General features: G+C 40.2%; 2 protein-coding genes across 2 annotated transcripts; one reads left to right on the plus strand and one right to left on the minus strand.

Moving 5' to 3' along the window:
- Positions 1 to 1,497: 1,497 nt before the first annotated feature.
- LOC135499888 (uncharacterized) lies at positions 1,498 to 3,880 on the minus strand. Its single transcript, XM_064790914.1, has 3 exons — positions 3,520 to 3,880; positions 2,784 to 2,911; positions 1,498 to 2,451 (listed from the first exon to the last, which is right to left on the minus strand). The coding sequence occupies exons 1-3, from the start codon at positions 3,704 to 3,706 to the stop codon at positions 2,131 to 2,133; spliced, it is 636 nt and encodes a 211-aa protein (XP_064646984.1). The 5' UTR covers positions 3,707 to 3,880; the 3' UTR covers positions 1,498 to 2,130.
- Positions 3,881 to 6,262: 2,382 nt separating this feature from the next.
- On the plus strand, positions 6,263 to 6,895 carry LOC135499355 (uncharacterized G-patch domain protein DDB_G0278987-like). The gene has a single exon (XM_064790100.1). The coding sequence runs from the start codon at positions 6,263 to 6,265 to the stop codon at positions 6,893 to 6,895; it is 633 nt and encodes a 210-aa protein (XP_064646170.1).
- Positions 6,896 to 24,004: the final 17,109 nt, after the last annotated feature.

Here is a 24,004-nt window from a genome sequence, read left to right on the forward strand (position 1 = left end):
CTGTGATTTGGCAACAAATATTAAAAGTGGATATGAACACAGTGGAGATCGAGATTGGCATTTCAAATTTTCATGGTGATTAAGATTATTTTGACAGATTTTGGCACAAATTAGATACTAGTATTAGGAATACACTGCCATCAGTTTTCATATGATATTGACAAAATACGGTTATTAAAGATGGTTGCCCGTATCCCAGAAGGTAAGTCAAAGTGCGATAATTTTTGGTATGTCAAATTAAGTGGTCATAAGACATCCACACACAAAGTTTCAACTTTCTAGATTCAAGAGTAAGTAAATAGCCACCATTGTTGACAGACCGATAGACAATATTATGAGCCAAAAAACAACATCATTGACAATGGGAATAAAGTACTACCCGATTGTACCAACATTAAGACATCACTGCCATAAATCAAACAATGAACATTTTACATGTTTTTACAGGTCCTCTACCTTTTTGAAATCAACTCAATCTGCATGAAATCTCACAGTCAAAGGGAGTTAACTGTTCTTTCCGTAGAGCCAAAGTCAGACTATAGATCTATACACTTGATTGGGAACATCGATCATTTACAAAAAAGTTAACATGCCAATTCATCTCATTGGAAAATACATTTTCGGAAGATTCTTCTGCTAACTTTTGGAAGACTTTTTCTTTCCAATGGTATGCTTTACTTTTCGATGAGACCATGAGAAAAGCAATAAAATAGAGTGGCAAAATTTATGTAAATCTTGTTCCCAATTAAAAGTATGGATCTATATTTACTGGTATACACTCCAAGGCAGTGCACATTGCACATAAGAAACATCTGATTTGAGATACTGCATATCTTAAGGAACCACTAACATTTTCTCAAAGAACTTACTTGTTGTGTTAGAAAACTGCCAAAGTACCAAAAAGTAGCATCCTGGGCCCAAAGCCAACAAATTTTTATAGCATGTTTCTTACCAGTAATAGGACCTTGCAAAATTCCAAATGTGCTTAAATAATGAGATTCCAATGATCACCTGTGATAGGGTTGTTGTAAATCTAAGATTTTTTCTCACAGTTCTTTATCTAGCAAAACTGCCACTGGCAGGATGAAATGGTCCATGAATCATGTGCTCACGTGTGTGTTCAAATAGATTCAGCTGACTTTGACCTCTGTGACCTTGAAAATAAGGTCAAATAAGAAACCCATTAGTTCTGAGATGCACCCTTGCTAATGTACCTACCATCAAAATTTCGTGAAAATCTGACCAATTAAACATTTTAACTTTGGACCTTTGCCCCCCCCCCTGGTGGCAAAACAGTGAACTATAAAAGACCCCAGTTTGGTCCATGAGTAGGGGTCACCAACATTTGTACCAAGTTAGGAATCTGTAGCTAAAGCAGTTACAAAACATGCTGTCTTGCAAAATGGCAGTGCCATAGAAAAACGTTTATCCCATGCCCGATGTCAGTGAAATCCAGTGCACAAAGTCACGTTTTGTCGTATCAAAACATAATTAAACATAATTATTCCACAAAACCAGCCGAAATTGGCGCAAATGTAGCCCACAACTGTTTTCGAAGCACGACTGATGGTTTATGATAGCCCCAACGCCAGTGATTGCATATTCAAAGACAATAAACGACCGGGGAAATCCGACTGAAACAGCGGTCAGTCCGGCCATGAGATAAAAATACCAGATACCACACGTGCGAATCCAGACTTGCATTGTTGAAACAGTGTTGCAGCCGAAATCAAACTTCTTGCCCAAATTTTCACTAAAAATGATCGAAAGAAATTTACATACACAAAACCACTCGAGTGGGATTTCTGAGGTATCAGACTACACCCCGAGTGATGGTCTTTGGCTGGAAACCCCCGAGAACGCATATTGACCTCTGTGACCTTGAAAAGTAGGTCAAATCAAAAACCAGTTGCTTATTTGATGCAACATCACATTTACTTGTCAACATTGAAATAATTCCTTAAACTCGTCACATCCTGCAGTCTCGGGGGTTTCCAGCCAAAGACCATCACTCGGGGTGTAGTCCGATACCTCGGAAATCCCACTCGAGTGGTTTTGTGTATTTACCTCTGTGACCTTGAAAAGTAGGTCAGATCAAAAACCAGTTGCTTATTTGATGCAACATCATATTTACTTGGCAACATTGAAATAATTCCTTAAACTCGTCACATTCTTACTGATGGCTGTTTGCCCCTTTCTGACAGGCACTTGGTAAACCAAATCCTGCAGAAACTCCCAAACAATGTGACAGCTTGCTGGATAAGCGATGTCCAGAACAAAGAAAAGCTTGAAGCAGCAGTCAACTGCTTTCAACAGAGATGTCTGCTCCACTGCATTGCGCTCAACAATAACAAATGATTGAGTTGGTTTATGGCGATCCCCAAGAGCTAGAATGAATGGTTGGACCTCTCCCTCTACAGTGTCGAGGAAGGCTGCTATGTTTGTTGTTGCCTGCAAGTACAATTCAAGATAAAAAATCAAGCATCATGTCTTGTTTTCCATTGCATTAATTCCGTATCATATTACAAACAAACAATAATGTAAAACATCAGATGAAACATTAAAAATCAGAATCAGAAATAAGAAATAATCACAAATAATCCTGTGAACTGATCAGAAGTTACAACCCCATTAAAGTGTAAGGAGATAATGATCAGTAGCAAATATAACTCCTGAGTGAATTACACACAACACCAGGTTCATTAATACTTCCGAGTCCAATTTTCTTTATATAGCATACATGTAGCAGGCACAAGGCATGTATGCCTACAACAGATATTTACCTGTTTGAACCTGATGAAAGCATTGGCTGCTTCCAAGTTTGATGGTCTATGTACCACATTTGATGACTTTATTGGCTTTGGTGGTAGTATGTGTGGCAACAGTTGGAGGGCCACCACACTTTCTTCATCTAAAAATAAAAGATGAGATAAATAATAAAATATGTTGTCCTTCATAATGGACCAGGGCTTGTCTGTTCAAAGCTTTGCTGGCTGCTAATGGTGGTAAGGTGGCCGCTAAGCATCAGTTTTCTTAGCGTGCTGCCATGCCAAGTTTGTGCCATTAAGCTGAGCGGTCGCTATGTCACTGCTATGTAAGTTGAATCACAAGGCCTCCGCCATGGGGTGCCACTAAGTCTTAGCAGCACCTCAAGGGTGACCCTAATATAGTGATAGCGGTCACTAAAACTAAGCGGTTACGAAACTAAACCAAGCATGGAACAACCGTGTCGTGGAGTGTGGTCGTTTTGTGTAAGGCATTATGTTTGTAATCCCAATGTCGTGGGTTCAATTCCCGTCACTGCCAGCATATGGCAGCAAGTGTCAAGAGAGGTTATATGCATAACCTGTTGTGGACTCCCTCCTATGGCCAGTAAATATTACAGTAATACAGCAATCACTCACTTCATTAGAATGAATGCCAAGAGAGAGAGAGATGAACATTCTGTTGGTACTATGATAGCATTTACTTTGAAATTATAAAAATTGTTTTGTAGTGATGTGAATGAACAACAATTACCTTCATTCAGGACGTCTTTGACACCTAACTTCTCACGCCAATTGCCACGCTTACCAGCTGAGGCATATGTAATGATCCGTTTGCCAAAAAAGCCATCCCAGAGTTTGGTGAGTTGGCTACCATTTTCGAATAAACAATCATAATCCTGTTCAATCTGAAAAAGATGAAATAAATCAACAACTGACATGAAAATGATTTTCGAATGAGTTTTACAAGTCTAATGAATACCTAATAATGCCTTTCATGTTGACAAGGGCAGGATCACACCAGGAATGAAGCTATTCTGAAAAGTGACATCATACTTTTATAGGGCTGTTTGTGCCATTCATTTGCCTCTGATGCCGATTCAGCACTAAATATTATCTTTGCAGAAGTGTCGATCATTTCGATGTACTGCGAGATGCGAGAGGCCCATTTTGGCAACTTTGAGTTACTCAATCTTGCCTGCTAAGTTGGTTATCAAAAACACCCTGTGGAATCAACTGCAACCTCTCCGAGCACCTCCTGCCTCACCGAGAAAATGGCCAACAAAGCAAATCTAGTCTCGGACTGTGGGGTGAGAAAGGCCTTATTATGTTCACCAGATTTCAGTGTTTCCACTCAATAGACTATAGATAGACCGCAACTTTTCAGTAATGTGAGATTGTAGAACTAGAATATCATTGACATTGAAGGACGTATGTTCAATGTATAATTATGGATTTATTTGACCGATTGATATGGGAATGCACTTGACACTTCTCTCGCCATGTTCTCTCGACCAAGATACAGCATGTGAGGTCATGATGTATATCCCTCCTTATGTTTGAAATGAAAGTCCTCAAGTATAATGTTCAGTCCTATGCAACACCAGTCTTTTAGAATCAAAATATCACTCAGTATGCAAATTACTATTGAGAATTCACAAAATAACTTGAATGAAATTACAATTGTCCAGAATATAACCAGGAATAAAGAACAGGCAACAATTGTCCTCAAATACAGACCTCAAAACCTGGAGGTTGCTTTTAAAACGCAATTAACCATAAACGAGTCTCAAAACACAGCTACATGTAGACCATCTGAACCATGAGAACACACAAACTATAACAGAGTCAGGGTAGACAACCTGAACTCTGAGCTCAGTACAGGGTATTATTCTGACCCTAGATCTATAGTACTGGCTTACACGTGTATATATATCGCAAGTATTAAAATAAACGTTTATCTAGCATTGAGTATCGATACGTTTCGTTTGAACGAGTGTCAGTTGATTACACAAAATCGTTGAGATACGCCGGCGTTTTCCTGTCTCAATTTGAGCGTCAGGGCGGTTCATCCCTTGCGGCTGCCGGTATGATTGGATTTCCTAGACGTTGTTCCACGATTTTTCGTCTCTATCTCCGGTTGTTGACTAAGCCCAGTGGCTGTTGTATCTCTGTCAATAACATGTCAGGGTGTCACTGGCATGACCATGATGACTGGTCATGACACGTACAGCAATGTAGCCAGCTTGAGATTGTTAACTCCTGGAAAACTTGTCAATCTATCTTTGTCGGTTCCCAATGTCATGAATGTCAATGATGATGATAGGCTGAGCTACTACGAGGCCTAAAAAAGGCCGAAGCGAAACACTCTCGTCAAGTCTCGAAGTCAAAACACCACCACAGCCACAGTGTCAGTGCTGACAGGGCGACAATACGGTAGTGTCAGAATACGCCAAGTATTTGACGAATATATATCGCCCTTATTCGGTTGTATGTCTATCAAATCATGCAGTTATTAGCCACTGATTAGCTACGCCACAAAACAATTGCACAAAATGTAAAATCTACGCCGGAAATGCCGGATGTTGTCAGTTCTGAGTGGATGCTGCGCCACCATGACTTGAAAAATTGAACTGAATTGTTCTTGATGACGACATTCTTTGGCGGGATATTTGAATTTGTATACTATTTTTCTAAGTCCCCATTCCTAACTTTGTCTCTCCGATTTGCCTTGTTAGTGGCGAAAAATAATCCCAAATATCATCTAAAACATTTTCCGATATGTTTTGCCGCTATAATTCCATAACCAGACCAGATGATTTCGGATTATTGAAGGCCGAAAAAATTTCCTATAGCGCGTCCGTCGCAATGGCGGCGGCGGGTGCGCAACTTGAACACGGCTGACAGAAATCATGATTTTTTTCAGTATTGATCGATAAATATATATTTATATTTCTTTCTTCAGGTGCTACAGATATTCTTACCTTCAAATATTGGAATGAGCTCCTCCATCCCCCATGCTCTTAAATGATTTTCCATCTAAATGCTGTTGCGCGTCTTGGAAAAAATCGAAGCGGGAAAAAATGGCGGCGATTCTAAATTACCGTCTGCGCACGGGAAGCTCTTTGATTGGTCGAGACGTTTACTACCAAAGTAGTAAATGTAGGAATAGACACTTTTGATTGGTCAATTCAATTAACTGCACGGAAATAGTAAACAGCACATACTAAAACAACTGCGAAAGTAGTAATCAGAACCTCTAATAATCATTTAAGTAGTAATATGACGTTAACTTCTCAAAATAGTAAATGAATTAACTACTTTTAGCCCGAATTTTTTAGAGTGTGGAAGCGTGTGAAAAATTTATGGTTAAAAAATTTCAAGTTGCCGAGGGAAAATTAAAAGCTATCCCTGCAAAGCGGTATGCCCCAGGAACAGGTCCCGTTGCCGGAGCTCCTATAATGGCAGTTTTTTTCATTGAACAGAACATATACGAAATGAGAGATGCGATTCTCGCCAAAGTGAAATCTCTCGGCGCAAGGTGTACAATACTGTACAAGAGACATTTAACCCCGCAACAAATATACACCATCGCTTACGATATCGGCGCAGGCAATTCACAGACTATGACTCGCGATGAATCTCGTGAAATTACAAACTACAATGATTTCCGCAATTTCGTGTTCTCTGACTCTCGGGTCATCGAATATGAAAATGAGGAGAAAGCACTTGCAGCGAAAGACACGCAGAAGGCTACAGTTCGCAAATCTGTGAGCGCAGACGCCGATAGCGATGTTGAAATGGTGACCGATAACCCTAAGACTGTTGAAATCGGAAATAGTAAAGTAATTGAACATGCAGAGGGAAAAACACAAATGGATACCGACGAGAAAAAAGATGGGGAAAATGAAGAAAATACCGAAGACAGTGATGGCGATGAGAAAGCGACTGAAAAGGATCTCAAAAAAGAAGCTGAAGAAGATTTGACAATAAGTTCATCTTCGGATGCCAGTCAGAGTGACAGTACTAAAACCTCAAAGAAAACTAAACCTGCAGCTACAACTGCTTTGAAGAAACGCAATGAAAGTAGTAGCAGTAGTAGCAGTAGCGAGAGCGAAGAAGTCGTGTAAAATTGTAACTTCCTGAATATTGTAGCTTCCTCATTTGTAATAAAATATGAAAAATTGTTAATTTTGCTGTTTGGCTTTTTTGACAACAGATGTTTGCATATTAGGAGGATGTGGTACCTCAGTAATCCCATTTTGAATCTGTTCCTGAAACCATACATGATGGAGTACGCCGAATGTGAGCAAAGGCTATGTGAATGTTTCCAAATGATGGAACCGGGTGGAACGTAGAGGTCAACTACGATAATCTCACAGCAAAAGATTATGACACACAGTCGCTAGCTGTCGGACAAGACATGGCAAACATTTTGCAACCATGTATGAAATATCCATCGTTGATGAAAGATTTTATTAAAACACTTTCATCAAAAATGGAACGCCCGCGAGATGAAATGAATCTCATGTTTCTCAAACATATTCTTGACTTTTTGCCAATGAACCATCAGGAATAAATTTACGTTTGGGTATATTTCATTGTAACGCTTTGCATCAATCTCACATACTCTCTCACGATGGCTACAGGCGGAAAATCTGTTACACCCTTGACCGGGGCTGAAATTATTGTGATCATTGATGGCATTGATAACCCAAGGAAATGGGCAACGGACTGGGTAATGAAACGTGATAAAGTTGAAGATTTTCTAGATTTCATCGGTGTGTACGAGTCGTGCAATATCTATGACAGCGGTTTGATTCACATCTCATTCATGAAACCGGTCTCTACCACATTGAAAAAGGTCAGAGATAAACTGCGTTCGTACGGTTTCCGTTTCCAAGGACTGCGAAAAAGAACTACCACTAGAAATGCGGGGAAGCTGCTTGCTGAGTATACAAGTGACGGTACGGGTGAGATATACCCCAAAAACGTTCCCGATTCTGACAGCGAAAGTGAATGTGGTGATGAATGGAATGCCATCAGCAAGAAAATGAACCGTTTGATTGCGAATCAGAAGGAAAAGTTCAAATCAATTCTCGCAAATCACTATGAACAGGTGGAAAAACTTCTCAATGCCCATAAGAACGAAGTGAGCCAACTGATGGACAGAAAAAACAAAGAAATGCAAGATTTTGTCAAGAAGAGTAAAAAATGATTATGAAAAAATATAAGTTCCAAAATGTGTAAGTAATAAACATGTCCAACAAAAACTGTATTTGTGTTAATTTTGTCACAAATTCGTATCAAAATTGATTTACTTGCCTTGGCCCGTCTTTTGTCCCAATATTGAGTCTTGTACTCAAATTGTTTTTGACATATCTCCCCAGCCAAGAATTGAAAGTTTTACACGACATGGAAGCTGGGTATTATTCTAACTTCCTGATTGTTAGGATACGATAAATATTTCTAACTTCCTTGTTCTGATAGTATGAATGGATAGCATAATTAACTTCTTGTTTTTTTATTTTTTACTGGGCCCCTCTGATAACAACTGATATTGACTTTGAATGTAAAACATACTTGGTATTAAACGATACTACTATGAGTAGCAGTAGCAATTTGTTGTAGTTCAGTTAATTTTGGCGAAAATTAACTCAACAAATTTTTGGTATTTGCTGTCCGGTTTCAGAATCGGTTTCGAAGGCAGGGTATATAAGCCGTGTTTGAATTTGTACATTCACACATTCACAAAATGGCACAGTCAAAGCAACAACAGCGATTTCCATTCCCAGTTCTGCGAAATGACAGTGAGGAACGTGATAAAATCTTTTCCTCAGTGGATTACAGCGAAATTGATCCATATATCAAACCTGCGATCATCCATCAGTACAGGGACGATTATAATTTGGAGAAAAAGTATGCTGATGTGAAGTATATACAAATCGTTGGTACTGACATTGCTGAAACGTACCGTGACCTATGGCACGCTCAGAAAACAGTCAATATCTCTGGTACTTTGGAGCAGATCGAAGAAATGAAATTCTTGGATTCGAAAAATGGCCTGTTGTATGTAATGAACAATAGCATTCACCCGGGATCAAAGTCAGACGTGTTCGTGTACGTGAAGAAGGGCGAAGTTGTTACTGTGAAGGTGGGAGGAGAGGAATTGCCTGTCTGCGTTACTCGCGATGAATTCAAGGAAAGATACTTTTGTGAAGTGAAAAATGTGACAATCAATGACATTGCTGAAATTGTGGACACGGCGAGAAAGGAATCGAAAATTGTGACACGAGATGTCTACGTTGAATCGTTTCTGGATGGAGAGTATTGCGGTATGGAAAACTTTCTGAAATAAGGAATTTTGAATTTCGTGTTCAAATCGCGTAACATGATTTTGCCGCATGTTGAAGGGATTCTTGTGATGGCAGGAAACAACCAAAGGACTGTATTTCCCATTCCTGAACTGTTCCGTAAAGTTGTTGTGTTTGATACAGGAAATCCTGATTCACCTGCGTTTTGTTACAATTTTGAGGACGATTACACCCAAAATCCACAGTGGTACCTTGTTTGTACGAATTTGTTCATGTCTAACGCTGGAATGGACCATATCATAAAAGTTGACTTTCAGTAACACATGATAGTGGTAAAAGTAATGATAATAATAATACTATGGTGTATGGCAAAACAATAAAAAATGTGTATTTATAACCATACGTAGGCGTTTATTATTTTCCATCGATTTGGCTATTTTTATGCATAAACATGGGTTGTTTGCTAAATATAACGACTATAAGGAGGCAAATGAGGCCATCGTATGTTATCACGATGCAAGAGGTCAGTTGGCAACTTGGAAACCACCACGCTATAAATCATTTCAAACAATTTGGTATTGAACCTGATGCAAAGTACTTGAAAATTGCACGAAAGTTATATCGGTACAATGCTAATGAGTTCAATGTCCTAATGCATGCAGAACAGTCACAAGAATTGGAAGTTTTCCTGTCATTGATTGATATGATAGGACGTGCGGTCACCAAATTAAACTGGGACATGCCAAACAACATGAAAAGTAAGTTAGCATCCACCTACATTTTAGAAGCACTGTTCCAGAATTTGGGTTATACCGAAGACGATAACCTAATTCCATATGTTTTGGATAAAACTGGTTTCGAAGATCTAAAACCGATACGAAATGCGATATTGATAATTCTTTGTGATTTCTGGTACATGCGTAATGACATTGAGGTTGATCAGGTGGATTTGGAAGACGCGGTTGAAGTGTTGAATAATTATGTCAAAGCAAGATCCGATTACATGTTGGAAATCCCACTTTTCGAAATCACATTCGAGGAAGACATGGACGATGGGGAGGAAACGGAACAAATCTAACAAATTTTGTATATAACACCCATCATGAATTTTGAAAAATCATTTCTGCGTCTGAATTGCAATTCAGACGCAATCATGAAGTTGATTCTGTGTTTGTTATTTGTGGCTGTTGCTGGGCGGCGAGACATTCGGCAAAAGTTTGTGAAAATTGACTGGGACGGCGAATACAGCGCTGATTATGTCGAAATTTCTTGCCCAAAGGACGATCGAATGTCAAATCAACTTGCATGTTGACAGATCATTTAGATGTTACTGTACCACAGACAACTCCAATTTCTTTTGAGAAAATAGAGGTAGTGAGAAAACACAAAGGTAGGAAAAGAAAAAATAGACACGGACGGCGGCGTGGAAAAGGCAAGAAGGATGGTGATGTAGAAGAAACGAGCATTTCTTTTCCTTATTGTATTGGAAATTGTACTCATTCTGGCGGCCTTAATGATATGAACATCAACCGAGAATTGTACCCACCTGATGGCTGAACCCACTTTCACTGATAGAGAACGGTGCCGTAGCACAGCGAAAACAAGCGACCGCACAAGTGCAATGGAAGTTTATGGGTATGACATCGGACTAGGCGATTATACGTTGTTACCAACGTATACAGAACTTAGTATCAGTGATTTCTCTGTTTTTTGGATTCCACCTGAGAAAATATTCAAACAACTCTATGGTATGCCTGAAAACTATGCGATTCCTGATTACGTTAGAAAGATGCATATCTTGGCGATGTTGTTCAACAGTTATGACAAAGTCAGTATATTGCATATTGCGAATGCATACGACTTCTGCATAGGAAAGATAGATTTCAAATATTTTATTGTTGGTGCTCTTTCATTTTGTTTCTATGAATATGTGGAACAAGCAGATAAGAAGTTGACTATAGTAGTTCCTGGTACAATAACTCCAAAGTCTCCCAACTTGCTGAAATATTTTGCCTATAATGGTTGCATCGTGATTCCTGTTGTGTTTGACAATGTTTTGGTTGTTGATATCGAAAGATACATTTTCCCAATTGTAGACAATGACATGTATATGGCCACATGCAGTTATAGCCGCGGAAAAGTTAGCGAAAGACTGAAGTTAAATAAATTACCAGAAAGTATGATCGAAGATATCGCTACCAGCGCATACTAAAATTCTTATTCTCTGTAAATTGTACGGGATTATAGTATAGGTAGGACGTCTGCAAAATTATATTGTTCTTTGGAAAATAATGACCAACAATCGCTGCTGCACGAATTAGATTATGACCTCGAAAGTGTTTTATTACTACTTTCTCAATATGTTCCTCCACCTATGGTCGAGGCACAAACCAGCGGACCAGTAGTTTTATCTGCGACACCCATACTGCATTCTTATGGATTCAAATAATTATACGAATATTATAGAAGCCAAGTGCGAGTTTCCAGTTTTGGATATTAGTTCTGTGTACATGAAAATGAATAAAGGTGAAATTCAAAAAAAATTCAATGCTATTTTGAGCGATACGTGTTCTCAACAATATAATAAGATATGAAATTTGGTGCCGGAGATCCGTACTACTACAAAAGGGGTGCTGATATTCACATGCCTTATGCTCTTGGATGTAGTGTTGCTTCTGGTACGAATTGCGGTAAACAGCACTGTAAATTCAACATTCAAGTGGACACGCATCAGTACAAAATGAAAAATTACGACCCGAATGAAATTATTCAACCGGCCGTGAACGGGAACGAGAACATGACTAATACAACTGCATCCCTCTTTAGCGAATTTGAATGGGTTTGTACCAGCTGGGGCTGTTAAGGTGTCTCACAATCCACTGAAATGCGTATATGATGATAAGAGTTTGCTGACAACGAATGGATTATAGATTCACATTTCGTCCAGTTAACTGGTCATTGTAAGGTTAGATGTTGGTTTGGTGAAAAAAGGATAACGCATCGACAATTGTTGCGAGAATTTGTCTTCCAAAATCCGGACCCAGTTGATAAACCGAAACCTCGAAACCCTGAAAAGAAATGACGTAAACAAAGACATTTTATATTGTAATCACATTTATTAGCATTTTGTATATTCATACTAAAATAAAATAACAGATGTACTCAAAATTCCCAACTTTGATTTTTTTCGAAAAATTTTCTTTCCTGATTTGAAATCAGATTCTGAACAGGAAGTTAAAATTGGATTTTGAAAAATATTCCAAGTCCTAACTTCCTGTTCAAAATCCAATTTTTTATTTCTTCGATTTCAATGAAAATTTCGGAAAGTTTGTAATTTGTTCGCAGTCTGAAGAATCAGAATCGCTATCCGAGTCGTCTCTGGGTAGTATAATGGTGTTCGCAGCCTCCTTGGTCACATGTTTGGCATCCGAGACGTATCTTCTATAGTCTTCGAACCTTTCGGCAATTTCTTCTGTGTCATTTTCGAAATCGCAGATACTTTTAACCTTTTCACCGAAGTAAGCTGCTCTTTTGAGATTTTGTACGGTATGTATTCCTTGGATCACACGTAGGTTGTCGGCTGTTAGTTGTTTGTTGATTTTATAATACTTTTTCTTGTGCTTGAGACATTTCTTTTGCTCATCGGCTATATTGTCAAGTGATTTCAACGTATGCCTCGTTCCCACGTCGTCCACGAGGGATGTTTGACACGCTGCAGCTGTGGTTTGTATATTCTGTGATGCGCTGAGACATATTACCCTGGTCATTTCGTGTTCTCCAATTTCATCTTCCAATTGAGCGGTGTTTGATGCGGATGAGGTAAACGCCGTTGTAGCCGCAGATGATGCTGCCATGATATAGACTCTGGTTACTCGTCGGTTGCTGTTGGCTGTTTAGGTCTAATACCTCTTCTCTGGCGCCAACTACCAAACGTCGACTTCTTTTTTGCTGTTAGGTAGGATTTATTTTGTCCAGGATGGTCTTTTGAAAAGGAATAGTTGATAAATCTCGGACTTTTATTATCAAGGTTAAAGTAGATTGAATCGGGTATAGATAAGAGTGAATCGGTAATAAAGACTGTGTTAAGCTCTGTATTGTTTTTGGTCACTGATCGCAGAATCCACTGTCTAACTGGTGGTATGTATTCGAATTGTTGGGTGATTATTGAATTTGACTCGATATCATGGAATTTTTCAATCCATGTATACCGCAGAGGTGCTTGTCTGCAACTTAGTATCTTTTTAGTAGAAATATCGTATTCCAACTCCCAACTGTTGCCCGAATCTGGATTATAGAAATTAATCACGAGCGAATTTTTGTTTGCATTCGAATACACCGCAGATGTAACCGTACTCCCTGTGTCTACGTATTTTCCACCTAATGTTAGTTTTCTGACAGTGAAACCGTTTGGCTTGATATTGTCCTGTGAATCGTACGACCATATTGTTAAAGTGTATGTGTCGTACCTTTGTCCTGTAGGATCCAACGTGAGCGATAGGAAGGTGTGATCGTTGATTAGGAGAAGAACGTCATTATTTTCGTCGTGTTCGTATAAATGAATTCCATGATCACCAATTCGAAAATCGCCCTCAACAATTGAACCCTGTAGACATTGATCTACAGTTTTCAACTCCAAATTCTTACACAAGAAAAGGGGCGTGGTCTGTTCGGCAGATTTTTTTTGTTGTTGTTGCATTTGTTGGCTTATGTAGGGTCTGACAATTTTAATATTATTCAATTGTAGACAATTGACAATATTGTATAAAGGTTGCTGTTGTTGGTCCACACGGTCCATTTTGTTGTTGGAATTGTTGTATAATGTCAATAGAGGCGTGTCCGGAAACGGAACGTGTTTAAATACTGGTTTTCGATCCAAACAGAGTAAGATCATCGAATTGCAAACACTTGGTACCGTTATGAGATCTTTGGTTATGTCGCTGACTTGAAATCCGTATGTTATAGCCAATGTCTGTGCACTCATGATTACCGAAAGTCCGAATTTATCCGCAAGTTCTAAATCCAAAGACCAAGAATTGCTGTTCAGCGTAGCGTTGTTGTGTACTGTAAATAAACGTCCGTTATTCACTGTAATTATTTTGTGCTTGAATTGACTATCTATGCGAAGTGAATCCATATTCAAATTGCGAAGTTGATATGGCTTGTAATAACGTCAATACCAATCAGAAGGCTGTGGAGGAAATGCTGACCGAAGACTATATAAAGAAGATAAGCAGGGATAAAATCGTGAAGAACGTTGATCGTGTTTCGAAATGTGTAGAATCTATTCGAAGAGAAGTAATCCGCGACAATGTCACTGGTAAAGATTGTGGAATACGAATAGCTACGAATAAGGCAACTGATAAAATGTTTGGAAACGTATATTCAAATGATGTCGAATTGACAGCTCAGAAACGGTTGTTGGCTCAGTTGGACTCGATGGGGGAGATAAAAATGGATAATCTGCCTAATGTGGTTTTATCTATGGACGAAGCTCACAAGGAATTGGAAGAAATGGTCTACTGTATCGAAGATTTGTATTTTAACATGAATCCCGACAGGAGTAGTCGATATTTCGTTGACAACATACTACAACCGATCAAGTTAATGGGCTCTACGAGCAGTGGTGAGAATAATGCTCTGAATGACAGTATTAAAGACATTGTCGACGGATTGGATTTAAGGTGTTGCAGAGGCGAAGAATGTTATTTCTATAGAAAGTATTATCCAGAACTTGAAATGTATGGACCTGTGGCACTACCAAACAGTATCGTGAGTATGGTAACTGATTTTGTGCATGTTGTCAGTTGTTCAAGTATGTTGGACGATTATCTCGAAATACTGTGCAACGCTTTGAAACCATACACGAATAAGCAAAGGTGGATAATGGCAAAGGCGAAGAAAAATCGTGAAAAGTGCAAAAGTGATAATAATACATCTAAAAAGGGAGTTGCCGTTGAGGAGGCGGAGGAAATGTGCAGTTACAAGTGTGGGAATAACCTTTCACGAGAAGACAACACAGTAAAGGACGACGAAGGCATATTTAGGTGTATATTCTGTTTATTAATCGAACAACAACACAATGCTGCGATAAGAGACGTGAGAGACATTCGCGGTGACACAGTTTTACTCGAAGAACAATTACATCGTAATGGTGGCATTAGTACAAACAACGATCAAGGACATGACAAAGGGCACGAAGCAGAACAAAGGCGAAAAAGGCTGAGAATACGTTTGGTTGGTTTTCGTGATTCGGATATTTTTAATTTTGGCCCTTTCGAAAACAGAACCAATTATGCCACAAAACATCTGGATGTGGGTGGTAATACGTTCACTGAACTTGAATCATTTGACTTTAGTAAAGTAACTATAGTTCGTGACCCCATAGATGGTCTTTTGAATGTCTGTGTGAAAACATAATGTGAAATATCGAAAAACAATTTTCGCAAAAATTTCGAAAAATATTCTAAGTCCCAACTTCCTGAAAATGAAGCAAAAATGTAAATAAATGTACAAAGTCCTCACTTCCTGTTTCTAACATCCTGTTTACATTCGTTTTTTCTCATATATGATGTATTTCTTCTGGTTTTTATGGCCGTCTTTCACGATACCTGCAGCATGATAATTTGAAGCAACGCTGGAGATGGCTGCACCAGATATATACGATAAACCACTACTGTCCATTCCCTGGTAGGTGTGTTTTGCCATCAATTCTTGTCTTTCGGAATGATCTCGACCTGTCATACATAATACTATAGGCCATAGAATGATAGACGCGATTAATAAGATGAGTAAAAGTGTGTCCCGGTATTCGTTTATGAACGAGTGATATCTAATGTATGCTGATGACTTGCCGATAACCAAATAACCCGATGGAGCGAGATCTTCGGTTTTTTGACGAACGCTGTCCGACATATTCAGTTTTTCATCCCCGAAATAAAGCGACACGACTTTCGGATCCCACACACTAGGGTTTTGTGGTAGGGCGCTTCTCCTTTGACGTGTACGGTGTCGCTTTTCACGCAGTCTCTTCATGATTGTAACGTTGGTATGTGTAGGGTCATACCTCCAGAGACTGCTTTTTTCACGAACTGGGAGTTCGGGTTGTTTGAAAGAACCGTCCAGTGTCTTTAAGTCGGGGAAATTGGTGTCGTAAGGATAGAAAGATTGTGGTATATTGGATCTTTCTTGTCTCTTGTAACGCTGTAGGTTAATTCTATCGATTGTGTTGCCATCCATTTCTGTTAGGAAATTACTAATTGAAATTGGGTCCATGGACTCTCTGAATGACACTTCTGTCACGTGATCTCTTATTCCCGCAGACCTATGACGATGAAATCGTGTTCTTTCGACATCTTCCGGTGTGGGCACGTAGTCTTGATCGGTAGCAAGCAATACGTGAGCCGCAGTTCTTGAAAAACGTCTTCCAGAGAAATGATGATTGATACGCGTGCCACCGTGCTCCGAACTTGTCGATATTGGGTCGTGTTTCTTCCTATGATACGAGTTATAGTAATCAGATTGCTTGTTGTCGCTTATTCGGTGACTATTGCTCACAAATTTACCGTTGGCGTCGGAAAAAGTATATTTTTCATTGCCCACGTTAAATGTTTGAACTCCGTCGCCTTTTTGACACGGCTCGATCAAATCCAATCGGCGGCTTATCTTCCTTCCGTTATCAACCACTTGAGCGTAAAAAACACCTAAGTGTTTGTTTCGCACTTTAACAATGGGCGAAGTGAAGCACATGTCTGATAAGTAAACAGCGGCAGGTTGTAATTTGGTTTTCAAGTACATATTAGGCACAGGCATATCGGGATAATTTAATCGCAGTGACGGAATGACGATCAGGTTTCGCCAATTTATCGTACCACATCGATGTAGGGCAACTTCGTCACCGGATCGTTCAATTTCCACTTCGTCGTTGCCGAAAATCACTTGAGTTAGAATGCTTGGTTCGAGACGCCCCATTTTGTCGAATATCCTAGTCATATCGGTTCGATGTTGTTCTAAAGTGTTGTAAAGTCTGCCGATTAGTGTCATGAGTGATTTAGTTACGTCTTTCACGCGATCATCGCCAATACTGTTGATTTGATTGCTTTGCATGGGTACAAATGAGCCGGTGTTGATTCCAGTGTATGAACTCAAATGACCCTGTGCTGGTTGGTTTCCCGGCGTGAATCCTGTTACTACAGACGCAGGAGTTGTGCCAATTGTGGTTAATGTGGGAACACCACCCACACAAGCCCAAGTGTGACCGTAGATGTCTTGGTATGTAACTAGTGTTCCGCCGCATATCACAGTGTCCAAGTCCGTTGCTTGTGATGTGAGTTCCTGGTTAAGCACAACGCCGTCAAATTGTGTTTCACGAAATTCTTGATGGAAACCCGTCTTTTCGAAATGGTGTTTGTTTTTAATTCTATTCCAGTCGGTTTTCCGCCTACTATTTACGGGTAGTTGAGTCGCATCAACAAATTGGATGAGAATTGTGTCATCTATCATGTATGTTTGATGAACGGTACCAGGAGAGTCGATACATTTATTGTTATCGCCAACTATTCCTAAATCGATAGCTTCGTTCGAGTTTATTTTCTGAGTGTTGTACACTTTAAAGGAGATGGGCTCTGCAAACGAGTCGGGTGTGTCCTCTATGAAAACGTTGAGATTTTTTATGCCCTTGTTCTTAATTCCGATGTCCGTAATCTGAAGGTTGTCTGTGAAGAAGTTGAAAACGGGCATTTTCGTGTACAGAGTGTACGGACAGATATCCGCTTCCATAATGGACACTATAGTATCAACTCGGTCATTTTTGAGCCACATAACCGTTGCAGGATTGTCGTCTTGGTGATAATGACGCTGCTCGTGTTGATTTAAATTCACCCATCCGTACTTGGTAACATCGTTTGCGTTGTAGTATCCACTGGGCATTATCTTTTCGTCCGCGTCAGGTTCTTTCAGCACTTTTAGTGGAAGTGGGCCATATTTAGAAATAAGCCGTGGTCCATAGTTGTTTGATTTGAAGGGGAAGGAATACGTAAAAGGCACGTTAGTGTCAACGATGCAATTTCTGACAAATATTCGCCCGGCAACACGATTCGGACAATGTTTCAAGACATCTGATCGAGCGTATTTGTCAAAAATTGAATAAATCGTTGAATCGGTGACGTTTGTTCTGTACATAGATTCGCTGATTTGACCTAGACGCATTATCTCGTGCTGAAAATTTACTTTTTTAGCCGAATCGTCGTTATTGGGCGTCTGCATGCTAAAAACGGTACATTGTCTATCGTTTTTCCACTTGTAACATTCTTCCGGGTCCACTACTGTGATAATTTTCGGTAACCACGTAAATTGGATATCCCAAGCATTATCGTTGCATTTGAAAGCGACTTGGTACGTTTCAGCTTTACAGGCAAAGGCCGTGTTGAGAATGGCCTTTTTCTGATTGGGTGTGTAAACTTTGAGTTGTCCCGTTGTTTGACGTGTATTAACTAGCAAACCTTGACCATGGGGCCCATCAACGTGTTCGGTCAGCTGTTGATATGTGTCTAGACTGACATAACGATGCGGTTTTTCTTCGCAGAGTTTCACATTCCTCGAATCGTGTATGTCGGCCAATATTTCAGCATTCTTGAAAAGTATGGTCATAATCGGTAAGGGACGTGTGGCAATTTTATCGTTCCTGTCCAAGTAGGCGAGGAAGTTTTGATTGAATTTCGCAGCTACCGTCATTTGTTTGTAGGCCTGTCTCGTGTTCCTTATTCGTGGAAATAAGTGATCTAAAACCTGTTGTCGTGTGATTGTAAACGTGAATGTTAATTTCGTATCTGTGGAAACCCCTTCAGCCGACGTAATTGGACATGCGTCAAAATTTACAGCAGTGGATGGAAGTGACGGACACAATTTCAGCTTGGCTGCCTTATCGTAGAAAGCTTGTGCCGCCGTGTATGCTTTATCGGTTATTTTTATGTGTAACAAAATGACATTCTCCCTGGGATCGACAACATATTCATCTCCTGTTTCGGCTATGAAATTATTAGCACCCACGAGGTTATGTGCTTTTTCACCATCCGCCTTGAGTTTGCTAATTAAAACATCCGATAATTGTCGAAGATTGTATTGTAGCAACGGCGTGCCGTCACCAATAGCATTCGCAGATTGAAAGGCATAGGCGAGAAAAACAGCAAAATTACAATACAAATAATAATAAAAAGACATGGTTATTACAGTATGTCGACACCAACATTGGGTGGAGGATTTATTTTATTTCATAGAAAAAACACAATTGGTAAATATGAAAAATTAGTCCCGGTTGAGAATTAGGTTACTCGTCTTTTTCACGCATCATGGTCTTTATACCGGTTGGATTTCTCCTTTGGAAGAGTGTGTCATAGACAAGTCTGTTTACCAAGTGGATCGTAGCCGACTTTTGTTGTACGACCCCACAGAGCACCACCACAAAGAATAATACAGCACACGCAATGTGAACGTATATCGAGTTCATGTGTTGCGGATGAAATTCGACCAGAGTTCCAATACAAATTGAAATGAAAACTACGTACGGGTAGATGAGAAGACGACTACCCAGAAATATTGCGTCGAAAACAGTGTAGCATAGACATAGAATGGTTATGACACATATAAATATGCACAAGACAGTTTCGGTAAAGAGAACGTTGGGTGGCGTGATGCCTTGTACGAGAGACGGTACGTTATTGGCTACGCTGTGTAGATGGGCAAACACCAATGTTGCATCTATAGCGTTAATTAGTGCAACGAGCCCAAACGAGTAGAATCCGGTTTCATAGAAGAAAAACATTACGGTAGAATAAGTGTTGTTGAGCCTGAAATAGTGATCGCCCGTTTTACCACTGACAATGTCGTACTGAGACTTGGCGTCTATAATTTGTGCATCTTTACTAATATTGATAGTGGTGGAAGAGGACTTTGATCTTTTTTTCGTACCGCTGGAGGACGTTTCTTTCGAAAATACAGTATCTTCTTCGTCCCCAGAGTCCAAGGGGATATTGTGATCAATGCGTTTGTACTTTTTATGTCTGTGACGGCTCATTTTCACCTTAACCCAGTCTATAACGCCGTATAAAGGTAAGCCAACTTTACGAGCCAGCTCCTTTTCAAGTTGGTCGGGCGGCAGGAGACACGCCACCTTCATCATACGAATCACATCTTTTCGGTGGAAATATACAGCTAAGAGAGCGTGGAATAGAAATGCAGCCCAGAAACAGATGAACGACGCTGTAATGACGTTTTCAAAGTTTTTGTTGTTTTCCAAATATGCGTTCATGAGCTTGTAGTAGCCTGTTATGCCAGTATCGTGGTAAACTACGCCTTTCATGGGCTTAACGCTAAGATTATCCGTAGCTAGGGTTAGCGTGTCTCTTGGAATGGCGTATTGGCCGACTTGAAAAGATTCCGGCCCAGCATTGCGATAATTGAAGATACGTTTTCGTTGATCACTCAAATACGATCCGCTAGCATAGAACGTACGTATGGACGAGCCTAAGGCAAAAAACGCCATAGACACAATGTCCCACGTGAAACTTAGTGGACTTTGTTCCATCATTGACTTGAAATACCAAGCAACCTGTCCCAACTTTTTCTTTCTACCCTTTTCCGTGTTGTCCATGACATTTTTAACGAAATCCTCGTAGTTTTTTCGATATCCACACGAGAAGTAGACGATTTTCGTGAGGGTAGCCATAAGAAGAAATACCGGGATAAACAGTTGCACGAAACAGTAGCCTTTCGTATTGAGAATCGACAAAACGGGCACGAAACTGTCATTTCTCGCAACCCTCATCTGCTGGAAGAGCTTATAGCCTTTCCGGTAGAAATCCAAGTTTCTAGACGATACGATGTCGTGAGACACGTACTCTCCACCGTAAATCATGATTGCTTCGCTGTGTCACTTTTTGAAAAAAATGATGAAAATTTCGAAAATTTTTCTAAGTCCAACACTTCTTGTTCGTGAATAATTTCTAAACCAGGAAGTTAAAAATACGTTTGTAAAACGTTGAAATTTTTCAATGTCCCGACTTCCTGTTCGGAAACCATTCCGTAATATCACTTTCAACAGGAAGTTGGACTTGGTTCATTTTATAGTGATCGATTTTGCTTCCAACGCAAGTGAGACGTCTGTGAAAGACTGTATGGATTGTTCATCAAATATGGAAATAATCGTATCGTCCGTTGAGAGAGTTAAATTGCGAATTTCACGTTTCGATTCCTTTACAGCAGTTTTGAACACTGCGGGTACTTGAGATGTCGGAGATGATAAGAGTCTCTCTAGACGTAGGATTTCGGCATCGAGTATTACACCCATTAACCTTTGGTCACTTTCCTTAAAGTTATTGTTGTCTCCAGTGTCTGATAATGCTAATATTAAAATTTCCGATAGCGTTGCTGCGGCCGCGGGTGTGGTGTGATTGGGTCTTGACTTACACGTTGTTTCGACATGCGACACTACGGCTGGTAAATGAGTGGCTGTTATCCACCCAAATTCACGTAGTACAGTCCATATGAAGAAGGAGCCAATCAGGTGCATTTTCGTGTCTTCTGATTGAAGAGAATGTAAAGTCTGTTTTAACGTTCCGAATGCTTCGCCAGGACTGTCTGAAAATATCGTTTTGAATCCAAGAGCAGACAGGTCTTCGCCGATAACGTATCGTATGCCAATAATAACTTTCGGTTTTACACTCAGAACCACGCAAAGTCTGAATAGAGCATTTTCCAACGTGTTGATCGTGAACGAATTTGCGTTGTAGGCTGACATCAACAGTAAGGGTGCATGTTGTCCAACTTCCGCATTGTGCACGATAAAATTGGTCAAGAAGGTGTCTGTGTCGTTGTTCATGAATTGCGAGGCGATAAACACTTGTATGTCCTTCGTATCTGGATACAAGGCGATATATCGTTTCAAATTCGTGAATATCAACTCGGTTCCTTCGAATGAGGGTAATCTTTGATGAGTGGTGGCGATAGTTGATGATGTCTTTGTTGACGTGGATGATGTGGATGACGGAGATGACGACCAATGTTTATCGTGAGCTTCTTTTGAACGCTCCACCAACAGACACACTGCTGATATCAGGAGACATTTCAGAGCCAATTCATTGTATAGGAGAAAACTCAAGTGTACACCGTGTTTTCCCATATTTTTATCATTGACATGCGAGGGTCGAGTAATGTGGTAGAAGGCTTTCATCAATTCTACAGTAGCGTGTAAATTTGCCGAGTAGCAGGGATGTAACTGGGCAAACAGGTTTGAAATTGTATTATCTTTCATACATGGTGAATTTTCGGTCAGTGTCACTTCTTCAGGTAGGTCCCTATTCAGGTAGCGTAGTAGAAGCTTCCTTTTTGGCTCGTCTTCAGAGTATTCGTTTGTTTGCATGTAACTTCTATACAGATCCAATGCCAATTCGACAACGTATGCAAATGTGTACTGGAGACGCTGTAAATGTGTGTGAAGTCTAGCCTGAGGTTTGCACAATTCAAAGAATAATTTCGGACCGATATCAGCTTCTTTGTGGACAATCAGATAATCCAGTTGATCTGAGGTGAGAAAAATGTTCTTGTGAATACACTTGATCCACTTTGATTTTCCACTCGTGAGCACGTAACCGACACCGGGCATAACGAAATGGCCCATAGGGTTGTTTGTGGATTCTGTTGACGCTGTCGTGGAGAGCACTTTCCAGAGTATGTCGGCTACGGTGAGATTTTCATTGTCGAAATGTAACTGTGCTATCGTGTCTGGAACAAGGTCTATGATAACGTCGAGATTTTTGAACGTTTCCTCGAGCATAGGTTGATCGGATATCGAAGAGACGAATTGTCCGCAAAGATCTAGCATTCTCACTAAATAACGTCCGGTATAGAATATAGTATTGTCTCTGAATGCTTTTGACTTGTCCATGATGCAGATGTTCATCGTGTTGACGAGTGACATGATTTTTGGTGCTGCAAAGTTTTTCACAGCGTCCCAAAGTCCACGGCCCCATTTCAGGACGGTTTTCAGTTTGGGTACCGGTACGGAGTGTGTGGTATCACTAAGCCACCGAAGGAAATCGTCGATGATCGGGATATTGTATTTGTTGTTGAAAATACTGTGAATGAGCGATGTGATATTTTCGCTCTCGCTCGACCACAGTCTTGTATATAGGAGAGTGTAGCTTATTTGATGCCCATATTTCTTCGCGCTGTCCAGTGTGCGAACAAGCCACCATACGGGATATCGCTCGGGATAGAGCGCATTTATGTTTTGCCGATCGGCCAACGAATGTAGACCAGCTAGTGAATAATCATTGTCTTTCACGATGGGAAGTAACCATTTTTCGTCGCTTGAATCGTAGACAAGTCTTGTGAACAGAGTCAACACGTCACAAGCGAGTTCAGACATGTCTATGTTCATAGCTGGGACGTCTGGTGTGAGCTGAGCGAAATATTGATAAAAAAGCATGTGTACGTCTGCGGTGGTGAGCGCCGTATTGACATTTTTCATGACTAGTGTCTGGTCCAGTACCCGTTCCACGAGGACTTTGTACTTAGGTGCTGTGTTGCTGATGACGGCTTGCCATTTCCGCAGAAGCGACGTTATAAATTTTAACCATGTGTATCCGTGTTGAATGATGGCGTTTGCTGCGAGGAGAACGAATGCAGTAGAGTCAATTTTATTCGGTTCTACGATTTTACTGATAAGCGGTGTATTTTCTATCCACGCCATGGGGCCGGTGTTGGCGGCGGTATCGCTGTTGAATTTGTAGAAGTCTTCTGGTGTCAGCCACTGTGTGCACAAGGGTAGCTTGTTGGGGTGATGCGTCGAAGAAAACTCCATGAGCTGTGCGTAGATTTCACCGGGAAGTATGTGTGAGGGGTCAAACCACGTGAGTCCTATCCAGGAGTAGG

The sequence above is a fragment of the Lineus longissimus genome, chromosome 15 (assembly GCF_910592395.1).
Source record: "Lineus longissimus chromosome 15, tnLinLong1.2, whole genome shotgun sequence".
NCBI classification, from domain to species: domain Eukaryota; kingdom Metazoa; phylum Nemertea; class Pilidiophora; order Heteronemertea; family Lineidae; genus Lineus; species Lineus longissimus.